The following is a 23017-nucleotide window of genomic DNA, read 5'->3' as shown; positions in this document are numbered from 1 at the left end:
AAAAAAAAAAAAAGGCGGTTACTTGATGGTGTGTGTGTGTGAGAGAGAGGGAGAGAGAGAGAGAGAGTGTGTGTGTGTGCGTTGTTGGTAATGGGGAAATTTATAAACCCCTTCAACATTGATGAAATCTACAAACACTCTCCCCAGAAATATGTCATAAGCAGAACGCCGCAAAAACTTCCTTGGGCTTCAGAGCTGTCGACCTCCCCACCACTTCTGCCCCATGTAGGAAGTGTCTTCTTCTACGCTCTTAGTCACTGGTCTTATTCTAATCCTTATAAGGCAGTTAAATGGGAGTCTCCAGCCTCACAAAGGTCCTTGCCTCTCTGCGACCTGCCCCCATCCAGAGCATGAGGTTCCTGAACCCATGACCACCCGACTCCGCCTCTGTAGCCAGTCGAATGAACCAAGGATAGACAACTGACTTGAGCTGGGCCAATCTGATTCTCTTCAGGGATTGTCAGGATTTTGGTGGGAAAAGCAAGGTAGCCACTGACAGGAGACACGACTGGAGTGTGGCCCCAGGGACTGTGGAGCCACCACAGTCCACCACACAGATCTGAGAACTAGAGCACGCTGATCTGCAGAAAGAGAAGTGGAGATGGGAGCTGGAGAGGGGCCCCTGGTGTTCCGGGTTTGTATTTTCCCCCCTTCCTCAAGCCCAGCTGCACCGGGGAGAATGCCCCATGTCCCTCTGATATAGACCTCTTTTCTCCTTGCACCCAAAGAATCTTAAATAAAATTGAGATATTCTTATGTAGTTGATTTTTTTTTAAAGAGATTTATTTATTTGAGAGAGAGCAGGGGGAGGGGGAGAGGCAGAGGGAGAGGGAGAGACGCAAACTGTCCACTGAGTGCGGAGCCCTACGCCGGGGCGGGGGGGGCTCCATCCCATCACCCCGGGATCATGATCCAAGCCCAAATCAAGAGTCCGGTGTTCAGCCAGCTGGAGAGACCCAGGCACTCGTGTAGGGTTTTTTGTTGTTGTTGTTTGTTTGTTTTTACATATCATGTGTCCTCATTGGGAGAATACGGACCTTTTAAAAAGTCTCAAAAGGTAGATACACTATATATAGTTCTAGAGCTACTGAATTGTTTTTAACATTTTCTAAAAATGACTTTTATTTAATTTTGGATTTTTTTAAAAGATTTTATTTATTTATTTGAGAGAGAGACAGTGAGAGAGAGCATGAGCAAGGAGAAGGTCAGAGAGAGAAGCAGACTCCCCATGGAGCTGGGAGCCCGATGCGGGACTCGATCCCAGGACTCCCAGGATCATGACCTGAGCCGAAGGCAGTCATCCAACCAAATGAGCCACCCAGGCGTCCCTAATTTTGGATTTTAAAGAATAGCTTTGCTGAACCTCTGTGCCCTGCCAATAGCGATGTACGAAACGTCTGCCCTAAGTGGCAGGCACGCATTCACGAGCATGTACGCTCAGCGTTTTCGCGGCAGGTGGGACAAAACAAGAAAAGTGTGTAACAGTCTTCCTGGATGGGTGTGGAAAGAAAAATACAAGCTTTTCAAAGCTTTATCGCCTGCCTGTGGCGAGCTGGAGATTGGGTTGTCTAAAGGGTTAATGCTGTGGGGACCACAGAAGGTTGCCTGAAAGATACGTAAGGGTTACTGTCCCATAAAGGGGATTACTGGGCAAAAGAATGAAGGGACAAATAAAAACACGACCCACAGAAGAAGTACTCCAAATAAATTTTTCCCATTTTCCACTGTAGTGCATACCTGTCATTGTTTATTTGAATAAGGAAGAGCAATTCAGAAATGTTTATGCAGGGGCGCCTGGGTGGCTCAGTGGGTTAAAGCCGCTGCCTTCGGCTCAGGTCATGATCCCAGGATCCTGGGATCGAGTCCGCATCAGGATCTCTGCTCAGCAGGGAGCCTGCTTCCCTTCCTCTCTCTCTCTGCCTGCCTCTCTGCCTACTTGTGATCTCTGTCTGTCAAATAAATAAAATCTTTAAAAAAAAAAAAAAAGAAATGTTTATGCAAATGTATATATATATATATATATATATGTATGTATGTATGTATGTATATGGTACACTTTCTTTGAAGGTCTGTCTTTTAAAAAATAGAAATGGTCAGGGCGCCTGGGTGGCTCAGTCATTAAGCATCTGCCTTCGGCTCAGGTCATGATCTCAGGGTCCTGGGATCGAGCCCCACACCTGGCTCCCTGCTCGGCGGGAACCCTGCTTCTCCCTCTCCCACTTTCCCTGCTTGTGTTCCCTCTCTCAGTGTGTCTCTCTCTGTCAAATATATAAATAAAATCTTTTTAAAAATAAAAATAAAAAATAAATTAAAATGGTCTTTCATCTGACAGCTCTGACTTTCCCTCCCTTCTTATCTGATGTGCTTTCTTTTTTATCAAGTGTTACATTACAAATTCGCCAGAGTGGCGAAGTTGATGGGGACAGGATAGAATTCCATATACATACCTTAAAGCTCAAAGTCACTCTGCTGGGTTTCAACAAAGACTCACATCCCAGTTTTGTTCATTGTGTGTCGCTTTTATGCATGAACTGAAAAGATACTTCTAAAAACCTGTGACCCCTAACCACTGGGTCTTCACAGACATTTGTTTCAATATATATATTTTTTTAAGATCTTATTTATTTATTTGGCAGAGAGAGATCACAAGTAGGCAGAGAGGCAGGCAGAGAGAGGAAGGGAAGCAGGCTCCCTGATGAGCAGAGAGCCTGATGTGGGGCTCGATCCCAGGACCCTGGGATCATGACCTGAGCCGAAGGCAGAGGCTTTAACCCACTGAGCCACCCAGGCGCCCCTCAATATTGGTGTTTAACTTTAGGAGCTCGAAGGAAGATAATCAAGGGAAGTATTTGGCAATAAAATAGACCATGAAACATTAACACTTATTTATATTGAAATAATAATAAAATAATACTTTCTCACTGCAGACAAACTCAGGAAGCACAGGAACGTCTAGAGAAGAAACACAAAAGTGGCCAAATCCTATCACTAGAGAGAATGACTGCTAATTCTGTGTTGCATTTTCCTGTTTGTCTGCTCCTACCTGGGGATGTTGTGGACACGTGTATGTTTCAGCAAAGTTGTGATCAATTCCAACACAGTACTGTATCTTTTCTGTCTTCTCTGGTGTTTCATCTGCCCTTCCCTCATGTCACTAAGGATTTTTTAAAAACAAGATTTTTTAAAATAGCTTCATCATGTCCTACCATATGGCTGTACCATGATTATGTAATCTTTCCCCCCGAATAGATCTGTCCAGAAAATGTAAGTAGTCTTGCATGTGCTAGAGGAAGATGGATGGATGATTGAAGGCAGTCCTGTTCCAAAGAAGCGTAGGCTCTTCGGGCACAGACTGCACACGGGACATCATTCTACAGTGTCCTAAGCCTGCATTAGGGGTGTGTGCAGGGAATGGCCACTCCCACCAGGAGCGAAGGTGACACCACTCAGCCAGAGCAGATGGGAAGAGAAGAGAAGAAGATCGAGGATGGCACCCTGTGACACCTTTTTAAAATTGAGAAACATTAAAACATCCAGGTTCCTGTTGCCCACCGTACATCCCGGCTCGTTTTCCAGCAGGGACTTCCAGACATCCGAGCTTGGATCACCATTCCCACTTCCACCAAATCTCTCGCCCCTGAGAAAGCACACACAGGGGGCACGAGCGACAAAATCAGATAGCTGGTCAGAGTGGGTGCTGGAAGACAAGATGGCCTGGGGGAGAGGAAAGCCGGAGGCAACCCCACAGCCCAGGGCAGGGTCCACGGAATCACAGGCTTGCCCAAAGCTCAAACCAGACCAGCGCGAGAGGGATTCAGGTTGGCAAAGCATACTCTCGCTCTTGGGGGCTCGTAAGCCCGTGCGAAAGCTTCTGCTGTCTTTGCTCCTCCTTTAGAAGATTGTGCATCTCCTCCCTGATCGAAATGCTTCTTTCCTATGGGCTTTCTCCCCTTCCTTACTTTCCGGTCACTGTCAGGTACAGACTGGGATGTAACGGCGTCATTGGAATCATTCCAGGATTCCTTCGAAACGGCATGTGAGTGGCATATCTTGCCACACTTGCAAAGCCAGGAGTCCACACGCCTGAGCACCAACTCCCTCCTACGATTCGTCAGCCTCACCTCTGCTGTAAACACCCTGAGCTAGGTCCCCGTTTCCCCTCTCCTGCCCCTCTTCTGTTTTTCAGATTTTTTTTGCCCCATACCCCTCAGCACTTGTTCTAGGTAGAAGCAGGAAGGCACGGGTGGGCTCTTCCAGAACCTTCTAAGTGAGGCATATTGGAGGGAAGCGTGGGGGAATTCCACGGAGATCCAGCCATGAGGGAGGAAAGATTCATCATAGGAAGCTCCAAATGTTAGAGTCAGACTCAGGGCATTGCTTTTGTTAATCAGCATGTGTATGTATGTATCAGGATTAGACTCAGTAAGGTATTTGAAAAACCTATCAGCATTGACTCTAGAGATAAGCAAAATGTTTAGCACAGTTCCTGGATAAATGCTACTTTAAAATAAAAAAGAAATTATTTATTTGAGAGAGAGAGCATGAGAGAGAGAGAACGAGCATGAGTAGGGAGGAGGGGCAGAGGGAGAGGGAGAAGCGGGCTCCCCACTGAGCAGGGAGCCGGATGCAGGACTCAATCCCGAGATCCTGGGATCATGACCTGAGCCAAAGGCAGATGCTTAACCCACTGAACCACCCCGTTGCCCCTAAATGCTACTTTTTAAACAATGCTTCCTATAGTACTAGAGAATCTTGAACGAGAAGGTACAACATCTGGGTTGAATACCTGTAAGTTGCACCCTTTAAGCATTCATCCAATCATCCTTCCATAAAACCTTTGTTGGGCTTCTCCCGTGTCTTAGCTGTATGCTAGGTACAGGGGATAAGGTGTCTCGCAACACCAGATGTGGTTCTTGCTCTCCTGGGACTTTATGTTTCCCAGAGATAAGAGCAAAAGAAAGAGGGGATGAATATAAAGAGGAATTTTGGGGTTGTACAAAAAGGAAAATTGGACTCTATGTTTTGGTAAAGCAGAAAGACAGGTGGGGAGGGAGGGACTGGCTGGGTTAGGTAGATAGTTTGTATTTCTTTCCATGGAGAGGCAGCAAACTATGAAGAAAATGGCATCTAAGGGTGCCCAGCTAGAACGTGGAGATCCTCAACTGTGGGACTCAAACATCCACGTTTTTCGTTTGGAAGCCCTGGGTAATTGAGAAAACCTGAACTCCCGGTCAAATGCCCCAAACAGATTTCCACACTTAAGTTCAGCGTCAGAGTCTTGACGGCAAGTCATTGGGATGGATGGTCTGCATGTGTGCCACAGTGTTTTCCAGAACCACTGTGTTGTCTAGCCACCACGTGGTAGAGCAATTACTGCTAACATTCTTTTTTTTTTTTTTTTAAGATTTTATTTATTTATTTGACAGAGATCACAAGTAGGCAGAGAGGCAGGCAGAGAGAGAGAGGAGGAAGCAGGCTCCCTGCCGAGCAGAGAGCCCAATGTGGGGCTCGATCCTAGTACTCTGGGATCATGACCGGAGCCGAAGGCAGAGGCTTTAATCCACTGAGCCACCCAGGCGCCCCGACTGCTAACATTCTTAAATAGGTCGGATTTAGGGACGATTTTTCTGGTTTGCCTCACTGAACGCCTCCGCCTCTTGGTGCAGGACTCCCAGTTACCCCGCAGGGGGCAGCAAAGGATAAGAAAAAGCGGGTGGGAGTCCCAGGTGGCCCGAGAATCACACAGAAGGCTTGGCTTGCAGTTCTGCCGTCGCCAGCCACCAGCTGCAGTCTTTGGGTCCATCTCAAAACGTTGTCAGAGCAGAGCAAGTTACAAAAAAGTCACGGCTCAATGAAACCAATCTGGAAAGCATCTCGGGAAGGCAATATATTAGAGCGCAGACTTGGTCTCTATCCATGCAGCAGCCGCCAGCCACATGCGGAAACGGACCATTTCACGTGGGGTCTGTCTGGATTAGGATGTGCTGTGAGTGTAAAACACACACTCGATTATACTTAGTATGAAAAAACGGCCGTAAAATTTTGTTAATAATCTTCACAGTGGTTACATCTCTAAATGGTATTGTTTGGGGTATTTGGGGGTTAAATAAAATATGCATCAAATTAATTACATTAGTTTCTTTTACTTTTTTAAAAGGTGGTTCCTGGAAATCTTAATATTATATATGTGGCTCTCATATTTCTTTTTTTTTTGGAGAGAGCAAGAACAAGTGGGGAAGGGAAGAAGAAGACAGAGATTCTTAAGGAGGCTGTGCGCCTAGCTGGAGCCTGACACGGGACTCGATTTCAAAATGATTTCATGACGCTGGGATCAATGACCTGAGCCAAAATCTAGTGTCGGACACTTAACCGACTGAGCCACCCAGGGGCCCCTCTGCTATTTCTATTACACAACACTAGCTCTAAACATTTTGTATTTTTAGTGTCCTGAATGTATTTCTTCCCTTCCTTTGGTTTGTTTTTGCTTTTTTTAGTACACTTCACCCCCAACACGGGGCTGGAACTCAAGACTCTGAGATCAAGAGTTGCATGTTCTACTGACTGAGCCAGCCAGGCTCCCCCTGAATGTATGTATGTATATGTATATATAATTTTTTATCTATCTTTAAAAGTTTTTATTTATCAGAGGAAGAGAGAGCGAGCGAGAGAGTGCACAAGCAGGGGGAGTAGCAGACAAAGGGAGAAGCAGGATCCCTACTGAGCAGGGAGCCCAATCCCAGAACCCTGGGATCATGACCTGAGCCAAAAGCAGCCCTTTAGGCGACTGAGCCCCCTCAAGCGCCCCTGAATGTTTTTCTTGACTCAAAGATTACTTCAGAAAGTAATTTCTATTTGATGTGATTTTAGTTACATTAAAGGTCCCTTCAGGGGCCTCAAAGGGGATACAAATCCCATTTTCTCAGAAGTCTAGCAAATAAGAGGATAAAGGTGATAATATAAAATATAATGATTTAAAATGAAGGGAAGTGATCTGGTATATGCTCTTATAAAACCAATGTCCATGTAAGGCATTGTGCGCAGGGATGGGGAGGACCGGAAAAATGAGAAGTTGTAGCATCACAATGGATTCCTGAGAGAGCTCATGTTATCTCCTGTTTGTACACCTTCAAGCATATGGTACAGGGTCTCTGTTTTCAGCCTTGCCTGAAGTGGGAGGAACCTGGCCTGGTGCTGACTGGAAGGGACTGCAGTGAGTGGTTTTCAAACTTAGCCCCACATTAGAATCATCCCGGGAGCATTAACGAATTCCAGCTGTGGTTGCACTCTGCACCAGCGAAACCTCCAGACCAGGCCCAGGAATTCACCACGTGCCAAGTTTACCAAGGCTGAGAACCTCTGGGATGGTGGGCTCTGCAAACAGCTGGGCTTCAAATCCCAGCCCAGTCACTTCCTGGCCAGGTGACCCCCGGCCAGATACTTAGCTCTGTGAACTCTACACCAGAAAAGGGCTGAGGGAAATAATAAGTCCTTTATAGGATTGTCCTGAGCTTTAAGTAAGCTAATCCATGTCAACCACTTAAAAGAAGGCAGGTACGGATTATGAAGTGCTGTAGCAATTATGATCGCCAGCGTTCTCATTTCATATTCCTCTGGCTGACTTTCCCAGCCATGGCTCCCCCATCGGACACTCATTCACCTAGACCGTGTCTTCTACTGTCCTTTATCATGGCTTTGTTCATATGCGAATTCAGTTTTACGAGTATTCACGAAGCAGCTACTTTACTGCGGATGTGATGAAGGCAACAGGCACACCTGCCTCACCCTCTCGGTTTCCCCTGACGGGTCTGCGTTTCCCAGTCAGATCCTAAGGGTCATGAGCTGTGAGACCGCGCTTTGTGCCTGGCGCGTCCTAGCCCTCGGCACCCAGCACCCAGCACCCAGCGCTACGGGCTGGAGACAGCAGGGTACCACCGCTGGAACACGGTGTTCTAGCTCCTGCTCTGCCACGCGCAGCCTGGGTAATCGGGAGCAAGCCCCGCGAGCTCCTCCAACAGCTGCGCTTCCTCGCGCGTCCAGTGGAGATGACCCGCCCATACTGTCGCGATGTTGCGTGGATACAGCTGCAGGCGTCCACGCCCGGGCCCTCCCGCGTCAGTACCGCGCGCGCCCACCAGGGGTCAGCAGGCCGCGCCGCCCGGCGGCTGCGCGCTGGACCCACGACGTCAGCACCGGCGCCCCGCCCCGTGACCGTGACCGAGCGCGGTGCGCGGACGCGTCGGCCCCGCGGACTGGCGGCGGCCCGGGAAGGCCGGCGGCGGAGCGATGGGGGCCGAGGCGTCGGGGAGCGGGCCGGCGCTGCAGGAGCTCGTGCGCGAGGCCGAGATCAGCCTGCTCGAGTGCAAGGTGTGCTTTGAGAGGTTCGGCCACCGCCAGCAGCGGCGCCCGCGCAACCTGCCCTGCGGCCACGTGGTGTGCCTGGCCTGCGTGGCCGCCCTGGCGCACCCGCGGACGCTGGCCCTCGAGTGCCCCTTCTGCCGCCGGGCCTGCCGGGGCTGCGACACCAGCGACTGCCTGCCCGTGCTTCACCTCCTGGAGCTCCTGGGCTCGACGCTCCGCCCAGGCCCCGCCGCCCCCCGCGCCGCGACCTGCGCCCCCGGGGCCCTCACCTGCCACCGCGCTTTCGGAGGCTGGGGGACCCTGGTCAACCCCACGGGCCTGGCGCTGTGTCCCAAGACGGGGCGGGTCGTGGTGGTGCACGACGGCAGGAGGCGGGTCAAGATCTTTGACTCGGGGGGAGGGTGTGCTCACCAGTTTGGAGAGAAGGGGGAGGCTGCCCAGGACGTTAGGTACCCGCTCGATGTCACCGTCACCAACGACTGCCATGTGGTTGTCACCGACGCCGGCGACCGTTCTATCAAAGTGTTTGATTTCTTTGGCCAGATCAAGCTCGTCATTGCAGGCCAGTTCTCCTTACCTTGGGGCGTGGAGACCACCCCTCAGAACGGGGTCGTGGTGACTGATGCGGAGGCAGGCTCGCTGCACCTGCTGGAAGTCGACTTCCCCGAAGGGGTCCTCCAGAGGACAGAGAGGTTGCAAGTTCATCTGTGCAGTCCCCGCGGGGTGGCCGTGTCTTGGCTCACAGGGGCCATTGCTGTCCTAGAGCACCCTTTGGGTCTGGGGAGCGCGGTGGGCAGCACCACGGTGAAGGTGTTCAGCCCGACCATGCAGCTGATCAGCCAGGTGGATAGCTTTGGGCTGAGCCTCTTTTTCCCCTCCAGAATAACTGCCTCGGCCGTGACCTTTGATCACCAGGGGAATGTGATTGTTGCTGATACTTCTGGTCAGGCTGTCCTATGCTTAGGAAAACCTGAGGAATTTCCAGTCCTGAAGCCCATCATCACCCACGGTCTTTGCCATCCGGTGGCACTGACCTTCACCAAGGAGAATGCTCTTCTCGTGCTGGACAGTGCAGCCCATTCTATAAAAGTCTACAAAGCGGACTGGGGGTAAAGGGGTGCGCTGGGGGCTCTGGGGTCTGCAGGCACAAGCCCTGGAATGCCACTAATGAATTGTTTAACCTTGGATCGGTTGATCTCATCTCTCCAACGGGGATCATTCTAACTGCCTGGCAAGCTTACAAAGGTGGAGGTAATTATTAAAGAATAATAATAAAGAAATAAATCTATCGTTTACTGAGTATGTGCTTCCTGTGCTGGGAAATTTGCAAATATTCGATTGGTGTATTCTTACAGCTGTATGCAGGGAGGTAATGTCTGTTATTAATCCCATTTTAGAGATGAGGAAAACAGAGACCCAGAGAATTCAAGTGACGTTCCCAAGGTCACATTTATTTACTGTGACAGTCACGATGGGAACTCAACTCAGACTCCCTAACCCCCTTGTTCTTAAATAACAGATACAGGGGTGAAATGTAACTGTATATTGTACAGGTAGTTGTTCCTTTGGTTCAACGTGCAGAGAAAGGAGACGTTCTAGGGAGTTCGGGAGACAAACAGGGTTGTTGATGGGCTTGAGTCATTCAGCTTGCGGCTTCTTTGATGGTGCCTGAGATGGGGGAACTGTGGATTCTGAGTTACTTGACTAAGGAAGACAGGTGAGCTGCCTGTGGCAAAGGTAAACGTGTGTGTTAGGACCTGTGTCTCCTCTGCCACAGGCACTCAGGAAATACTAGTTGGTTGGTGCAGCAAGGCCTGTATGGGGGTAAGTTCGGAAGCACTACAGACCACACCACATTTGCGCACCTGGTGGGAGAGGCCTGGAAGGCGGCCCTGTCACACGGGCGCGTTCCTAGAGGGAGAAGTCACTGCCGGCTCCAGACAGGATCTCTGTCTGCCTCTTCATAATTAGTGGTGACCTGAGCTCTCTTGTACACTTTTTCTCTGTGCCCCTTAGCTTGGTCCCATTGTACACACCGCGTTCTCAGTAACCAGTTCCCTTGATGCTAAGCCAGTGTTCAGAGCCCTGGGAAAGCCGTGACTACTTCCTGAATTGAAATAAAGCTTTGACCAAGAGAAGGCCTTAACATTGCAGTCGGTAGAGCGAGTAGGGCGAAATTTCAGGTCCCAGGTGGCCGGTTCTTTATAAACTGTGTGTTCTCGGCGAGTGTCAACATCTCAGAGTTTAGGGCTGCTGGGATAGTACCAAACCGCGGGGACCTCAGAAGCCACAGCAAAATAAATTTTTTCTCGGGGAGAAAATACTGGTTTTGAGAGGTAAGAGTTTGCTTTAGGAAATAGCTGATTTTTTTTTAAATCAACAATAGATTTCTATTGCACAAGCAAGTTTAATAGATATAAGGGAGGAGCTGGAGTGAGCCCCCAAATTAGGAGTAGGCTGTGTTCCAGAAGGTTCCATTTGTCCTCCAGAGCTAAAAGGGAGACCGTGGTCCGTGCCAGTCCTCAAAAGCCCATTGTCCTTTCAGTACTTCCGTCATGTCCCACTAAGGTTGCAGGGACCCTGGACCCCCACTTGTAAATGTGTTCTACATAGGGATTCTGGGGACGACCCTGTTCTCCCACCCTTAGGGGTCATCTTTAGGTCAGTGACCTCACAGGTATTCTCAGCTGTGTAGCAAGAAAAGCCGCCTCAGGCAGAAACAGGGGTTCAGCCTTCGTCATTTGCAAGTGGGACAAGTGACCTTTAAGAAGTCTCCCTCGGGAACAATGCCATTTTAATGGCCCCAGAGTCAGCCATTGAAGGGACTGTCTCCTATCTGAGTTTACCAACGGCATCGTCTTTGACTAGAGAGCTGTGCTAGGTCCTTTTCAGACAGCACCAGTAGGACAGGAGGAGAATTCGCAGCGTGTAGGGTGGTGTGTGGCCCGGGTCCGGTTTGCTACCATGTCATGACCCAGCCGGAAGGATGGGGTGTGAGTCCTTGAGAGATGTGAGAGGGAATCAGAGAGATGAGAGTGAGTGGCCTCGCTTACGACCTCCAGCTGGCGGGTGAGCAGGCTCGGGAGTGGGGAGGACGGGATACGCAGCAGAAAGACACAGCAGCTCCCCCAGGAATGGTGTCATGAAGGAGCGGGGCTTCCCCCGGGAAGACACAAAGCTTCTGGTGCTGGTCTCGGAGCGGCCTCCGCTGAGGGAACAGACGCTGAATTCCTCTTCTGGCTGCATTCTTTAAAGCCAGCGGGTTAAAGGGCTTGCAAACATGCCAGCCCACTCCAGGCCATGAGAGACGAGAGGGTCTGAGCAGGCAGGAGCAGCGGATTGCAGCAGGAAGGGAAAGGCTCAGAGGTGAGGGAGGAGAGCTGGGATGACCCTCCCGTGACCGGAGACAAAAGAATGTGACCCGGAGTAACTGTAGATCAGTCTCTTCCTGAAGGCCCCCCTCGGTGGCGTGGCGTGCCTTAGGCCGGCACTAACCCCCCTCCATGTAGCACCTGGTGAGTCCCTAAAAGCAAGTGCAGACACTCTGGCTCTGGGCTCAGCAGTTCTGGTATCTTCCATCTGTTCCAGTTTTGCCCAATTCCTGATCCGTGAATCGTCCCGTGTTTGACCTTGTTCCGCCCTCTGATTCGCCACCTGGACTGGTTTCCTCAGTCTTTTTCTTGGTATCTTTCTCTCTTTCTTTCTTTCTTTCTTTTTTTTTAAGATTTTATTTATTTATTTGACAGAGAGAGAGAGATCACAAGTGGGCAGAGAGGGAGGGGGAAGCAGGCTCCTTGCTCAGCAGGGAGCCCAATTCGGGACTCGATCCCAAGACCCCGGGATCATGACCTGAGCTGAAGGCAGAGGCTTTAACCCATTGAGCCACCCAGGTGCCCTCCTTGGTATTATCTAAAGACTTCAGGTCCAGATTCATAAACCTCCCCTCCAGCAAGTCCTCACTCTGGATCCCAGAACCCAAGCCATCACCATGGCACTAGAGCCTTATCTAGACCTTTCCTCGCTCCGCGCTGAGTACGGTCTGCACCCACTTAGCGAATTAGGCATCTTTCTGTGGAAGAAGCAGTACTCCACAGGCTTCCCAAAACTGAGGAAAACACACTGGTGAGTGCAGATTTAATCATCCTGCCCCCTGCCCCCAGAAGGAGAAGTGCACGCTGGGGGTCAAGGCTCCACTAATAGTGACATGCTACAGTGGTGTCTCACGGTGACTAGGGAGAGGAACTCTTTTCTTGAAGAATATGTAGAAAATATGAGAGCAAAACTGCCAAGACCCACAACTACCGTCCTGAAGCTAAACTTTGCAACAGAAAGTGCCCAACAAAAGTCACACTGCGGGTTTGATTCGTTTGAAGAAAACTGAGCTTGAACCTCCTGATTTGGATGCCGGGAGTAGGAAACGGTTTCTGAGGGGGCCACACTCTTCTCAACACCCCCACCCCTGACACTGGCAGGGCCCGAGACCACGGGTACACACACGGAGCCCCACAAGCCATGAGTCTAAATATTTCAGTTACCAACGGAGCCAAATCTGTCAAATAAAATACATCCGTTCCTCCTCCTTAGACAAAGGTAAATATAAATGTTAAAGACACACTTTCATTACAGTCTGGGAAGCCAGGTTCTGTTTTAGAATACTTGGATGGAGTTTATGCTCAATTTTAGAGTGTCACATTTTAAAGAAAGATCATGATAAGCTGGAGGATGTTTAAAAGGTCTGAAGAAGGGGCTTTGGCTGGCTCGGGAGAGCATGTGACTCTTGATCTTGGGGTTGTGAGTTTGACTCCCACATTGGGAGTAGAGATTTAAAAAATAAATAAATAAACTTTAAAAAATAAAAGTTCTGAAGAAGACCCTAAGCAGCATGTTTTTTTGTCAGCCTCTAACAGCTAGAACGTAATCCATGAGGCAAAGATGTTTGTGTTGTTCCCAGTGGAATCTCGCCTACCCAGAGCGCTGCCTGACACGTGGTAAGCATTGGAAAGTACTCACTGAATTAATATATTTTATCCCAAGGAGTTTTTCTAGACCAGGTATTCCTTTCACCAATAAAAGGGAAGTTCTGTCAGTAGCTGGGTAGTTTGGGGAAGTTGATCCAGAATTAAAGCGATGTGTGGTGAGTTTGCCGAGTAATCTGTAGAGAGTCACAAAGCCTATGGTGACATTGTGGTAGCCTTGGTCGGGATTGCGTGGAGAATTTCATGTTCTCAGTTGCCACATTTCCAATCTCACCGAGCACACGGGACTTTGAGGGATGGGATTCCCTGAGTCACATCTTCTGTCGGATCCTGAAGGACAGAGACAACCCCAGCGTGCTGGTTCTCCAACATCGAGCAGTGGTATCAACACCTGAGAGAAGAGAGGAACTGAAAGTATTTCTCTCCCTCTCACCTGGTGGTGGGCTTGGACCACTGCAGAAGTCATCTGAGGGTTAAGCTAGCTAATAATCCATAAAGAGGATTCCAGCTTCTGGGAGCCCCTCACACACATCATGGGCTGCCCAACCACAGACGTTTGTTGACTGACTGGCTGCAAATGGTGATGGATGGGATACCCATGACAGTAGCTGAAGAGCAGCTCATATCTTCCCACAGAAATAATGACATAAGAGGGGGGCTAATCTCCTGACAAAGGACTGGGGTCAAATCAGTCAGTGATTTAACTAGCAATGTCTTCAAAGTACTTATGACAAAAATCTGAAGTCCCATATAGAATGACCATGTGAAATTGTGCATCAAACCATTGCATTTTAGGACTGGGAAAAAAGTTTCGGAATGACTCCAGTGGTGCCCAAGGCCCACTGAGTCATGAATGGGCTGGTTTACATCACACAAGTCATTAAGGGTAGACCTAGGACTAGAAACTGGATCTTTCCTGAGTCCGTATTGACCCTTCTCAAAGGTCAAGGGCTAGGGCTACACACATGCAGAGACAGACAGACATACTTGCATGTAAGCACTGGTACTAGCTCTTTTACTGGTAAAGTTTTTGTTTTTTTTAAGATTTTATTTATTTATTTGACAGACAGAGATCACAAGTAGGCAGAGAGGCAGGCAGAGAGAGAGAGGGAGAAGCAGGCTCCCTGCTGAGCAGAGAGCCCGATGTGGGGCTCGATCCCAGGACCCTGGGATCATGACCCGAGCCGAAGGCAGACCCTTTAACCCACTGAGTCACCCAGGTGCCCCACTGGTAAAGTTCTTATGTTCTTTACAAATAGAACTGTTTATCCCAAATTTCCTTTTTTTTTTTAAGATTTTATATATATATTTGAGAGAGAGATAGAATGAACAGGGGAAGGAGCAGAGACAGAGGGAGAAGCAGGCTCCCCACCAAGTAGGGAGCTTGATCCTGGGGCTCTGGGACCACGACCCAAGCTGAAGGCAGATACCCAACTGACTGAGCCATCCAGGCACCCTGTCCCAAATTTCCTTAAGTTGGCTTATATTTATATTTATTTTTTTCTTAGATTTTATTTATTTGAGAGAGAGAGAGAGACAGACAGAGATAGCAACAGAGAACACAAATGGAGAGGAGGGAGCCAGACGTGGGGCTCGATCGATCCCAGGACCCTGAGATCAAGACTGGAGCCAAAGGCTAGGTGCTTAACTGACTGAGCCACCCAGGCGCCCCTGTTTCTTTCTCAAATAGCACCTAGGTTTGCATGCATGCTGACCCAAGAAAACACCATGGTATTTCCAAATTACCAATGAGACTAGGACCAGGAGGCCAGTCTGTTTATCATTGCACATGTAGGCCCCTGAGTCCAGAGTCATGAGGCTTTGCCCCAAAGGCGCCACATAGCTTCATTGTGTCTCATGGTCACCAAATATTTCATGATGCTCGTTACAGAAAGGACCCCTTGGTTCCAAGGCAGCGTGATGAAGAAACTGAAACATACCTAACATTTTCGTAACACTTGGAAATTGCTCCACAAAGCTATCATTTCGTTGACCCTCACAGCATCTCTGAGGTAGATGGGGCAGGTCTCGTCTGGGTGACTTGACCAATAAAGAAATAAAGAAGCAGAGACTGACAGAGATAGCCTCCTTTCATGATTACACCACCAGATCCTGTTGTGTTTGGGTGTCGGGCGGCAGGGGAGCAAGTGTTTTCTCTAAATCTCCCTCTGGTGAGTCTCTGTGAAGCTAGGTTGGGGTCCCACTGCTCTAGAGAAGAAACACGCCCCAGCCATCCCTTGGTGGGCTCCCAACTACTGTTGACATGGGTTTGTATCGCCCCAGGTGATGCTCTTTGGGAGGTATCGTTGCTACCCTCCTGAGTTTCAGAGCTCCAGACTCTACCGTGGATGGGTCCCATGGATTCCCGAGTGCCCCACCATCCGCCCCACGTGGCCTTGGGCTGCTGTGCAGAGACGCCTGTTTACATGGCAAGAGCGAGAGCTCTGACTGGGTCCTAGGAGGACGGCGCTGAGTGAAGGAAGTCGAGTTCTGGTGTTTCCCTGTTTCACCCATTTGTGGAAGAAAAACGAAATGTGCTTGTGAATTTTAGAAATCAGAGAATGTGTTGGTTTAGCTGCCCGGCCCACGGTGCCCTGGGGCTCTCTGATCTGACATGGAATGTCCTACAGGGCTTCCCTCTTAATTGGGGGAGGAACTTCCAAAGTCAAGTGCTGAGGGGCTGATGCATGGCCTATGAAACACCGGGGCCCAATATTCTCTTCCATTTCTCCCTCCTTCTGGGTGCCCTTTTCTCGGCGCTCACCAGCGCCCCTGCCAGTTGTGGAAGTAACATACATCCTAGTAGCCTTGGAAAACACAAATGAGCATGAAGATATCTAATCACTTTCAATTAGAGAAAACTACTGTTACCGTGTTTGAATTGGGTGACTCATTGCTGCAGAATGAGTATTCCTGGAAATCACTTCATAGATCCTGATTTTGCAAAAACGGTGAATGTGTCATGTAAATTGCAAGCTCTTCTGCAAAGCACATTTAAGTGGCATTTAGCAGAAGTTCAATTCTGGAGATCCCAAAACATGGGAAGCAAAGGCGCCACAATAGAGGGAGAGAAAAGGGTACTCACCAAATATTCCGTCTGCCCTCCCCGTTTCCCAGCCTCTGTGGTTCAGGTGAGGCCATGGGACTGGCCCTAGTTGTGAGCGGAACCCAGGGAGAAGCCATATAATCTCTGTGAACTGAGAACGAAGAAAAAGTAAAGATACGGGAATGCGTCCAGGGAAATCAGGGGTTTCAAGGTTTCTAATCCAAGTATCATAATTTACAGAAGTAAAATACTTAGATTTTATACAGATTTAAGTGGGCTCTAACTCAGCTCCTGGTCTTTTCAATCGTATTGAAATTTGCATTATCACCAGGAAAGTTTAGGTTAGCATATGTTTTCAGGATTTTTTATTTTATTTTATTTTGCCAGTCACGAGCGTAACTTGGCCCCGCTGCTCAACAAGGGAGAAGAGCTGCTGTAACTATGTGACGTCGGCGGGGCTGGGGGCTGCGTGGCACTCCGCGGAGTTGCACGGTCATGCACGTTAGAACTGTAAGAGTGGGGGCGCCCAGGTGGCTCAGTGGGTTAAGGGCACTGCGTTCGGCTCAGGTCATGATCTCAGGGTCCGGGGATCGAGCCCCGCATCCGGCTCTCTGCTCAGCCGGGAGCCTGCTTCCCTTCCTCTCTCTCTGCCTGCCTCTCTGCCTACTTGTGATCTCTGTCAAATAAATAAGTAAAATCTTTTTTAAAAAAATTGCAAGAGCGTCCTGCTCCAATTTCTTCGCATCAGCCAGTTCTGCATTCTGATGAGCAAAACGCTCCAACACGGGCTTCAGCCGCATGGCCTGTGTTCCCAGACCGACAACTCCCTGCAATTTATTTCCATTTCCAAACTGCTGGTTGATGTATCTGGGCACACTGTGAAATTGATGAAACCCGGGGGCCCACTGCATTTACATTTTGGACAACCACAAGGTTGTCCCCCTCCTGGTAGATAGACCCTGAAGTATAAATCTGAAAACCAACAATTTTTCTTTTCTGATAAAGCAGTAAGAAATCCTTAGTGTGAACACACTAAATTTGCTAGGAGCACTGTATGTACAGGTACATGTGAGGATATCCAAATGCGCTTCGATCGGGCATGATGCTTATTAGCTCTTTGAGTCATGTCCTCCGCATGCTCTGCAGTGGGCTTGGACCAGCTTCATGAAGGAGGTTGGGAAATGTTCCTTCCTCCTTTATTTTCTGAAAGGATTGATATAATACTGATGTTATTTCTTCTTAAATGTTTGGTATCTGATGGCCAGGAAATTTCTTGGTGTTTGTGAGTGTGTCTGGAGATTAGAGTTGTTTTCTCTGGGAAGATTGACCCGTTAGAGTTTACGCAACCATACTGGAAAAGAAAGTCTATCAATTAAAAAAAAAAAAGTTTTAGGGGCACCTGGGTGGCTCAGTCAGTTGTGTGTCTGCCTTCAGCTCAGGTCATGATCTCAGGATTCTGGGATTGAGCCCCACATCGAGGGGGTTTGGGGGGGGTGTCCCTGCTCAGCAGGGAGTCTGCTCCCTCTCCCTCTGCCCCTCCCCACTATCCCTGTGCTTGCTCTCTCTCTCTCTCTCTCAGATAAATAAATAAAATCTTTAAGGTTAAAAAAAAAAGAAAGAAAAACATAGAATTAAAAAATATATAAAAACACAAAACTTTTAAATCTCTTTGATTTTTCTTTTTTGGCAAGAATTTACTCCGTAAATGTTTCCCATGCGCTCACTCTACGTTAAGCAAGGTGCTAAGTGGTGAGGACATAAAGACGCGCTCAGGCACTAAGCGTCTGGTGTGGAGAAGGGGAAGCTCCTCAGGAGAACGGAGCACGGAATGGTTAGCGCTTTGGCAGGGATGACTCCAGGTGACTGCCGCAAACAAAGCACGTTGGGAGAGATGACATCGCCCTAGAGTTCCAGACTGATCAATGGCCTAAATACCGCTCGCTTCATCCAAAACCCATGAAGAGGAAACAGTTGGTTTTAAGCCTGCCCTGATTCTCTGTGTTGCCAGTATTGGGATCTACCCTCTGTAGCTGTTCTCTGAGTCTCCGGGATTAGTGCAAAAAAGAGAAAATGACAGGTGTGTCAGAGCATCTGAGGGCATTTACTGATATTTGCCCATTTCGCTAAACACTGCAGTACTAAATTTATTAATATGTACTCGGGTCCCTTAACTAAAGTGCCCTGAACTCTTAACTGTAGAGCACAAACTGCATAGCTATGAAGGACAGATGGGTATCGGAGGGGAAGTGGATGGGGGTGTGGGTTTAAAAAAAGAAAATAAAGTGCCCTTTCAAACACAGCTTATTTACCTTGCAATAAAGTACTTTCCACAGTGTTTTATAAGCCTCTCCCGCAGGTAGTCTTTTCCCATCACCATGGCAACCACAGAGCCTGTGGGAGGGAGAGTGAAATTGACGCAGGTACTTCCCCCGTTCAGAGGTGCCTGTTGCGGGTGTCCTCCTTTCCCGTGCTGTGCTCCGGACATCTCTTGATGTCTGGCACCTGCCAACAGGCACTGTGGGATCGGGACCTGGCTGGACACCTTGGCATGGAGGGAATTTCTTGAATCCTTCCCTTTACCAAGCCTCAGCCACTCAGCTGACATAGCTCTGCACACCAGCCAAGGGACCCAGGAGAGGAAAAATATTCAAGATAAAGAGATTTCAAGGGGCGCCTGGGTGGCTCAGTGGGTTAGGCCTCTGCCTTCAGCTCAGGTCATGATGTCAGGGTCCTGGGATCGAGCCCCGCATCGGGCTCTCCGCTCGGAGGAGAGCCTGCTTCCCCCCCCCACCCGCCCCTGCCTGCTTGTGATCTCTCGGTCAAATAAATAAATAAAATCTTAAAAAAAGAGAGAGAGAGAGATTTCAAGGTTTCACCGGGTACCTCTGTTTAACAGATTGGGAGCCGTGTGTTAAAAGAGGTCAGAGGTCAGAAACGTGGATTAATTTTGAAGAACAACATAAGAGAAACATGGAGCCCTACAGTAGTTCTGACTCCTGGCACCCGTCACTTGGCGAGGAAATCCAGAACAGCTTCTCCCGCTCCAGTGGAAAGCATTCTTCAATCATGTGTTGATGGGATATATCACAACTGAGTTAAGAAGTATCCTTCGCCAGTCTGCATGTGAAAGTGTCCATAAGATCCTATCTTTGTTGTGAACCAGCCAAATGATATATGAGTAATATTTAGCAACATCCTTTCATGTAATCACCATCAATTAAAGGCTTCCTGTCAGGATATGACCTTCACTTGGGTTCCATAATCTCTCTGCCAGTCAGCCTAACTCATTACCATCTCTCTCATGGGGAGAGGGGCTCCCACCAGCAGCTCTCTTGCTGGCCCAGTCTGAAGCTGGCTCCTGCCCCAGCAGGAACTGTATAAGAAGCCCCCAGCTAAAGGTTTCCCTGTCTGGTGCCCAAGGTCTGCCATCCAGAGCACTGGCCTTGTTGTTGGCTCCCTGCTAGGCTAGACGGGCAGCTTTGACTGCTCTTTCCCTCAGCTCCATCATCTTGATCCCAGCTTTGTCCTAGCCCTGTGGCTTTGGGTTTCCTTCCCTATATCCATAGCTATAGCCATCGTGACAATTTCTATCTTGTCTAATGCTGTTAGAGATCTTGGAATGTATGAAGTTGAGTTTTTTTTGGACCATTACAGGGAAACAGACAAAGGTAAGAGAATACCAAATAGAAACATTGCCAAGAATGATTGGCTTCTTGTTGACCAGAGGGACTCCATGTTGGGTACCATCCTTCAGCTCTTGTGTACCGTCATTTTGTCCTCACTACAGCCTAGGGAATAGCTGCTGTTGGCATTTTTATAGATGAGGAAACTGAGGCACAGATGGGCCAAGTAATTTGCCCAAGACCGCACATACAGGAAGTAGGCAAACTGATTTCTCTGAGCCTTAGTGTCCTTGTCTGTAGAACGGAGATTTCATAGTAGCCGCTCTCTAAACTTGTCGTGGGGCCTAAATAAGTTTATGCATGTGCCTTAGAACAGGACCTGACACATGGTAAGTGCTCGATAATTCTTAGTCATCATTATTGTTATTTTTAACAACGGTCTGAAAGTTCAAGTTTTAATATATTTCACCTGAAGGGCTTTTTAGCAACACGTAATGGTTGGTATTTTTTTATAAAGATTTTATTTACTTATTTGAAAGAGAGAGAGTGCGCACAAACAGGGGGAGAGGCACAGGGAGAGGGAGAAGCAGACTCACGGCTGAGCAGGGAGCCTGATGTGGGGTCTGATCCCTGGACCCCGGGATCATGACCCGAGCTGAAGGCAGCCACCCAACTGACTGAGCCACCAGGGTTGGTATTTTTAAAATCGCCATTATGGATTTCTTCCTTTCTAAAGATTTTATTTTTAAATAATCTTTGTGCCCAACGTAGGGCCCGAACTTAAAACCTCAAGATCAAGAGTCACGTGCTCTGTGGAACGAGCCAGCCAGGTGCCCCTTTCTTCGTTAAGTTTGAGTATGGTTGACAAACAATATAACTTTAGTTTCAGGTGTACAACACAGTAATTTAACTTCACAGTACATTATGCTATGCTCACCCAAAGTGTAGCTACCATCTGTCACCATGCAATGCTATTATAATGTCATCGACTGTGTTCCCTGTGCTCTGCCTCTTATTCCCATGACTTATCCGTCCACAACTGGAAGTCTGTACCTCCCACTCCCCTTCACCCATTTTGTTCATCCCCCCAACCCCCTTCCTTCTGGCAACCACCAGTTTATTCTCTGCATTTACAGATCTGATTCTGCTTTCTGTTTGTTTGTTTGTTTGTTTGTTTATTCATTTCTTTTGTTTTTTAGTTTCCGTGCATGAGTGAAATCATATGGTATTTGTCTTTCTCTGTCTGACTTATTTCACTTAGCATAATGCCTTCCATGTCCATCCATGTTGTTGCAAATGGCAAAATCCCAAATCCTTTTTATGGCCGCATAATATTCCTACACACACACCCACATCTTCCTTATCCATTAGTCCATGGGTGAACATTTAGGTTGCTTTCATATCTTGCCTATTGTAAATGATGCTGCAATAAACACAGGTGTGCATGTATCTTTTCGAATTAATGTTTTCACGTTCTTGGTAAATACCCAGTAGTGGAATTATCAGATCATATGTATTTCTATTTCTGATTTTTTGAGGAACATCTATACTGTTTTCCACAGTCCTTATTATTTTGCTTGAACTATTTGGGGTAAGGCAATACCTCTTTTTTTAAGCAAAAAATTAGTGATTAGGAAGCTCGGACCTGCGGGAAGCCATTTTTGTTCCCATGTTGGGAGAGCCTGGCTGACAACAAAGCCAGTAGGGGAGAAAGCAGAGCTGAGAGACAGAGGAACACAGCAACTTTGTAACATCGTGTGGGTCCCACAATTCTTCCATTCCCTCAGCTAGATGTGACCCTGGATGTCCTAGTTATCTGAGATGATAAACTCCTCATTCTCTTGAAGTAAGTTTGAACTGGGTGTCTGTGACTTTCGCCTCAAGGAGCCCGAAGAGAATCCAAGGCAGACGCTTCTAGAAAACATCACACCTATGTCAAGGCAGCACGAAGCCCGTTTTCAGTCTGCACTTGGAGTTCCATAACAGAAGAAAATAATTTGTTCCCCTTGAGTTTTGAGTGGGCCATCCAACTACTACTAAGTATTTGATTTTTGACCAATGGGAGAAGAGTCACCTGGTACCAGTTGCAAGGATTTTTTGGATTATCAGAGCTCCTTTGATGTGTGAGGTTTTTGAGTCTGTGGGATCATAGAGATCTTGATGTCCAGTTCTTTCTCTTTCTAAATGAGTAAATTAATGCCTGGAAAAGTTAAGTAATGTAGACAAGTGATTCATCTTCTTAGGAGAAAACCCAGAATTCTGAATGTTGCTGCCATTTGAAGTTTCTCTGATTTTGGATTTTCAGCAATATAAGCTGTGCATAGCATTTTTGTTCCTCTATGGATATGCAGAAACTGGAGACAGCTATCAGCTGATGTCAGCTCTCCTGACTCTTAACTGAGTTTGGTTTTACCATCGAAGCATGCTTCTTCCCGAAAAATAAATGCTTTACGTGTGGCTGCTACATTTACTTAATCTTCTATGGCAGCATATAGCAAAAGTGTAGCAAAGAAAGGTAGCCCCACAGGATGTCACCAGAGTGGGGTAGTGTGGAGAAAGGGGTCCTGTAATTTTTAAACAAAAATTTATGAGTTAATTGGGTGTCTTTATCAGAGCCCTTCTCAGAGCCATTAATAAGCTATGCTGCATTATTAACTGCAAAATATAGGAGTGGTTAGATAGGACATGGGGTTTTCCAAGCTTATCTGACCACTGGTCTAGTGTTCCGAGATATGCTGTATTCGAGACATGAAATTTTCACATTTTATCCAAGGCTGAACACCTACCCTTCTATGTGATTCAATTCTGCTCTTTTCTCTGGTCTACTTTCTGAGGCCCATTTTTAATTCTTAACTTCAATTCTCATGCTTCCTCCCGTCTTTTTATTTCTGCAAGTTTCCTTTAAAAAAAAAATTATCTAAATAATCTACAGCCAACATGGGGCTGAAACTCTTGACCCCAAAATCAAGAGTCATACAGTCCCCCAGACACCCCCATCCTCCATTTCTGTGGAT

The 23017-nt window shown here is 47.9% G+C and overlaps 1 protein-coding gene across 1 annotated transcript; it reads left to right on the top strand.

Annotated features, from left to right (window-relative positions):
- Positions 1-8274: 8274 nt before the first annotated feature.
- On the top strand, positions 8275-9651 carry LOC111156732 (NHL repeat containing E3 ubiquitin protein ligase 1). The gene has a single exon (XM_022517783.1). It carries the CDS (start codon positions 8284-8286, stop codon positions 9469-9471), a length of 1188 nt encoding a protein of 395 aa, XP_022373491.1. The 5' UTR covers positions 8275-8283; the 3' UTR covers positions 9472-9651.
- The last annotated feature ends 13366 nt before the right edge of the window (positions 9652-23017 follow it).

Source organism: Enhydra lutris, unplaced genomic scaffold (assembly GCF_002288905.1).
Source record: "Enhydra lutris kenyoni isolate GAN:26980312 unplaced genomic scaffold, ASM228890v2 scaffoldscaffold48, whole genome shotgun sequence".
In the NCBI taxonomy this organism is placed as follows: Eukaryota; Metazoa; Chordata; class Mammalia; order Carnivora; family Mustelidae; genus Enhydra; species Enhydra lutris.
This window is presented reverse-complemented; position numbering and strand designations above follow the sequence as displayed.

Bases quoted from the DNA above. Each gene is read 5' to 3' on its own strand.
- LOC111156732 (XM_022517783.1), top strand. From the start codon at position 8,284: ATGGGGGCCGAGGCGTCGGGGAGCGGGCCGGCGCTGCAGGAGCTCGTG.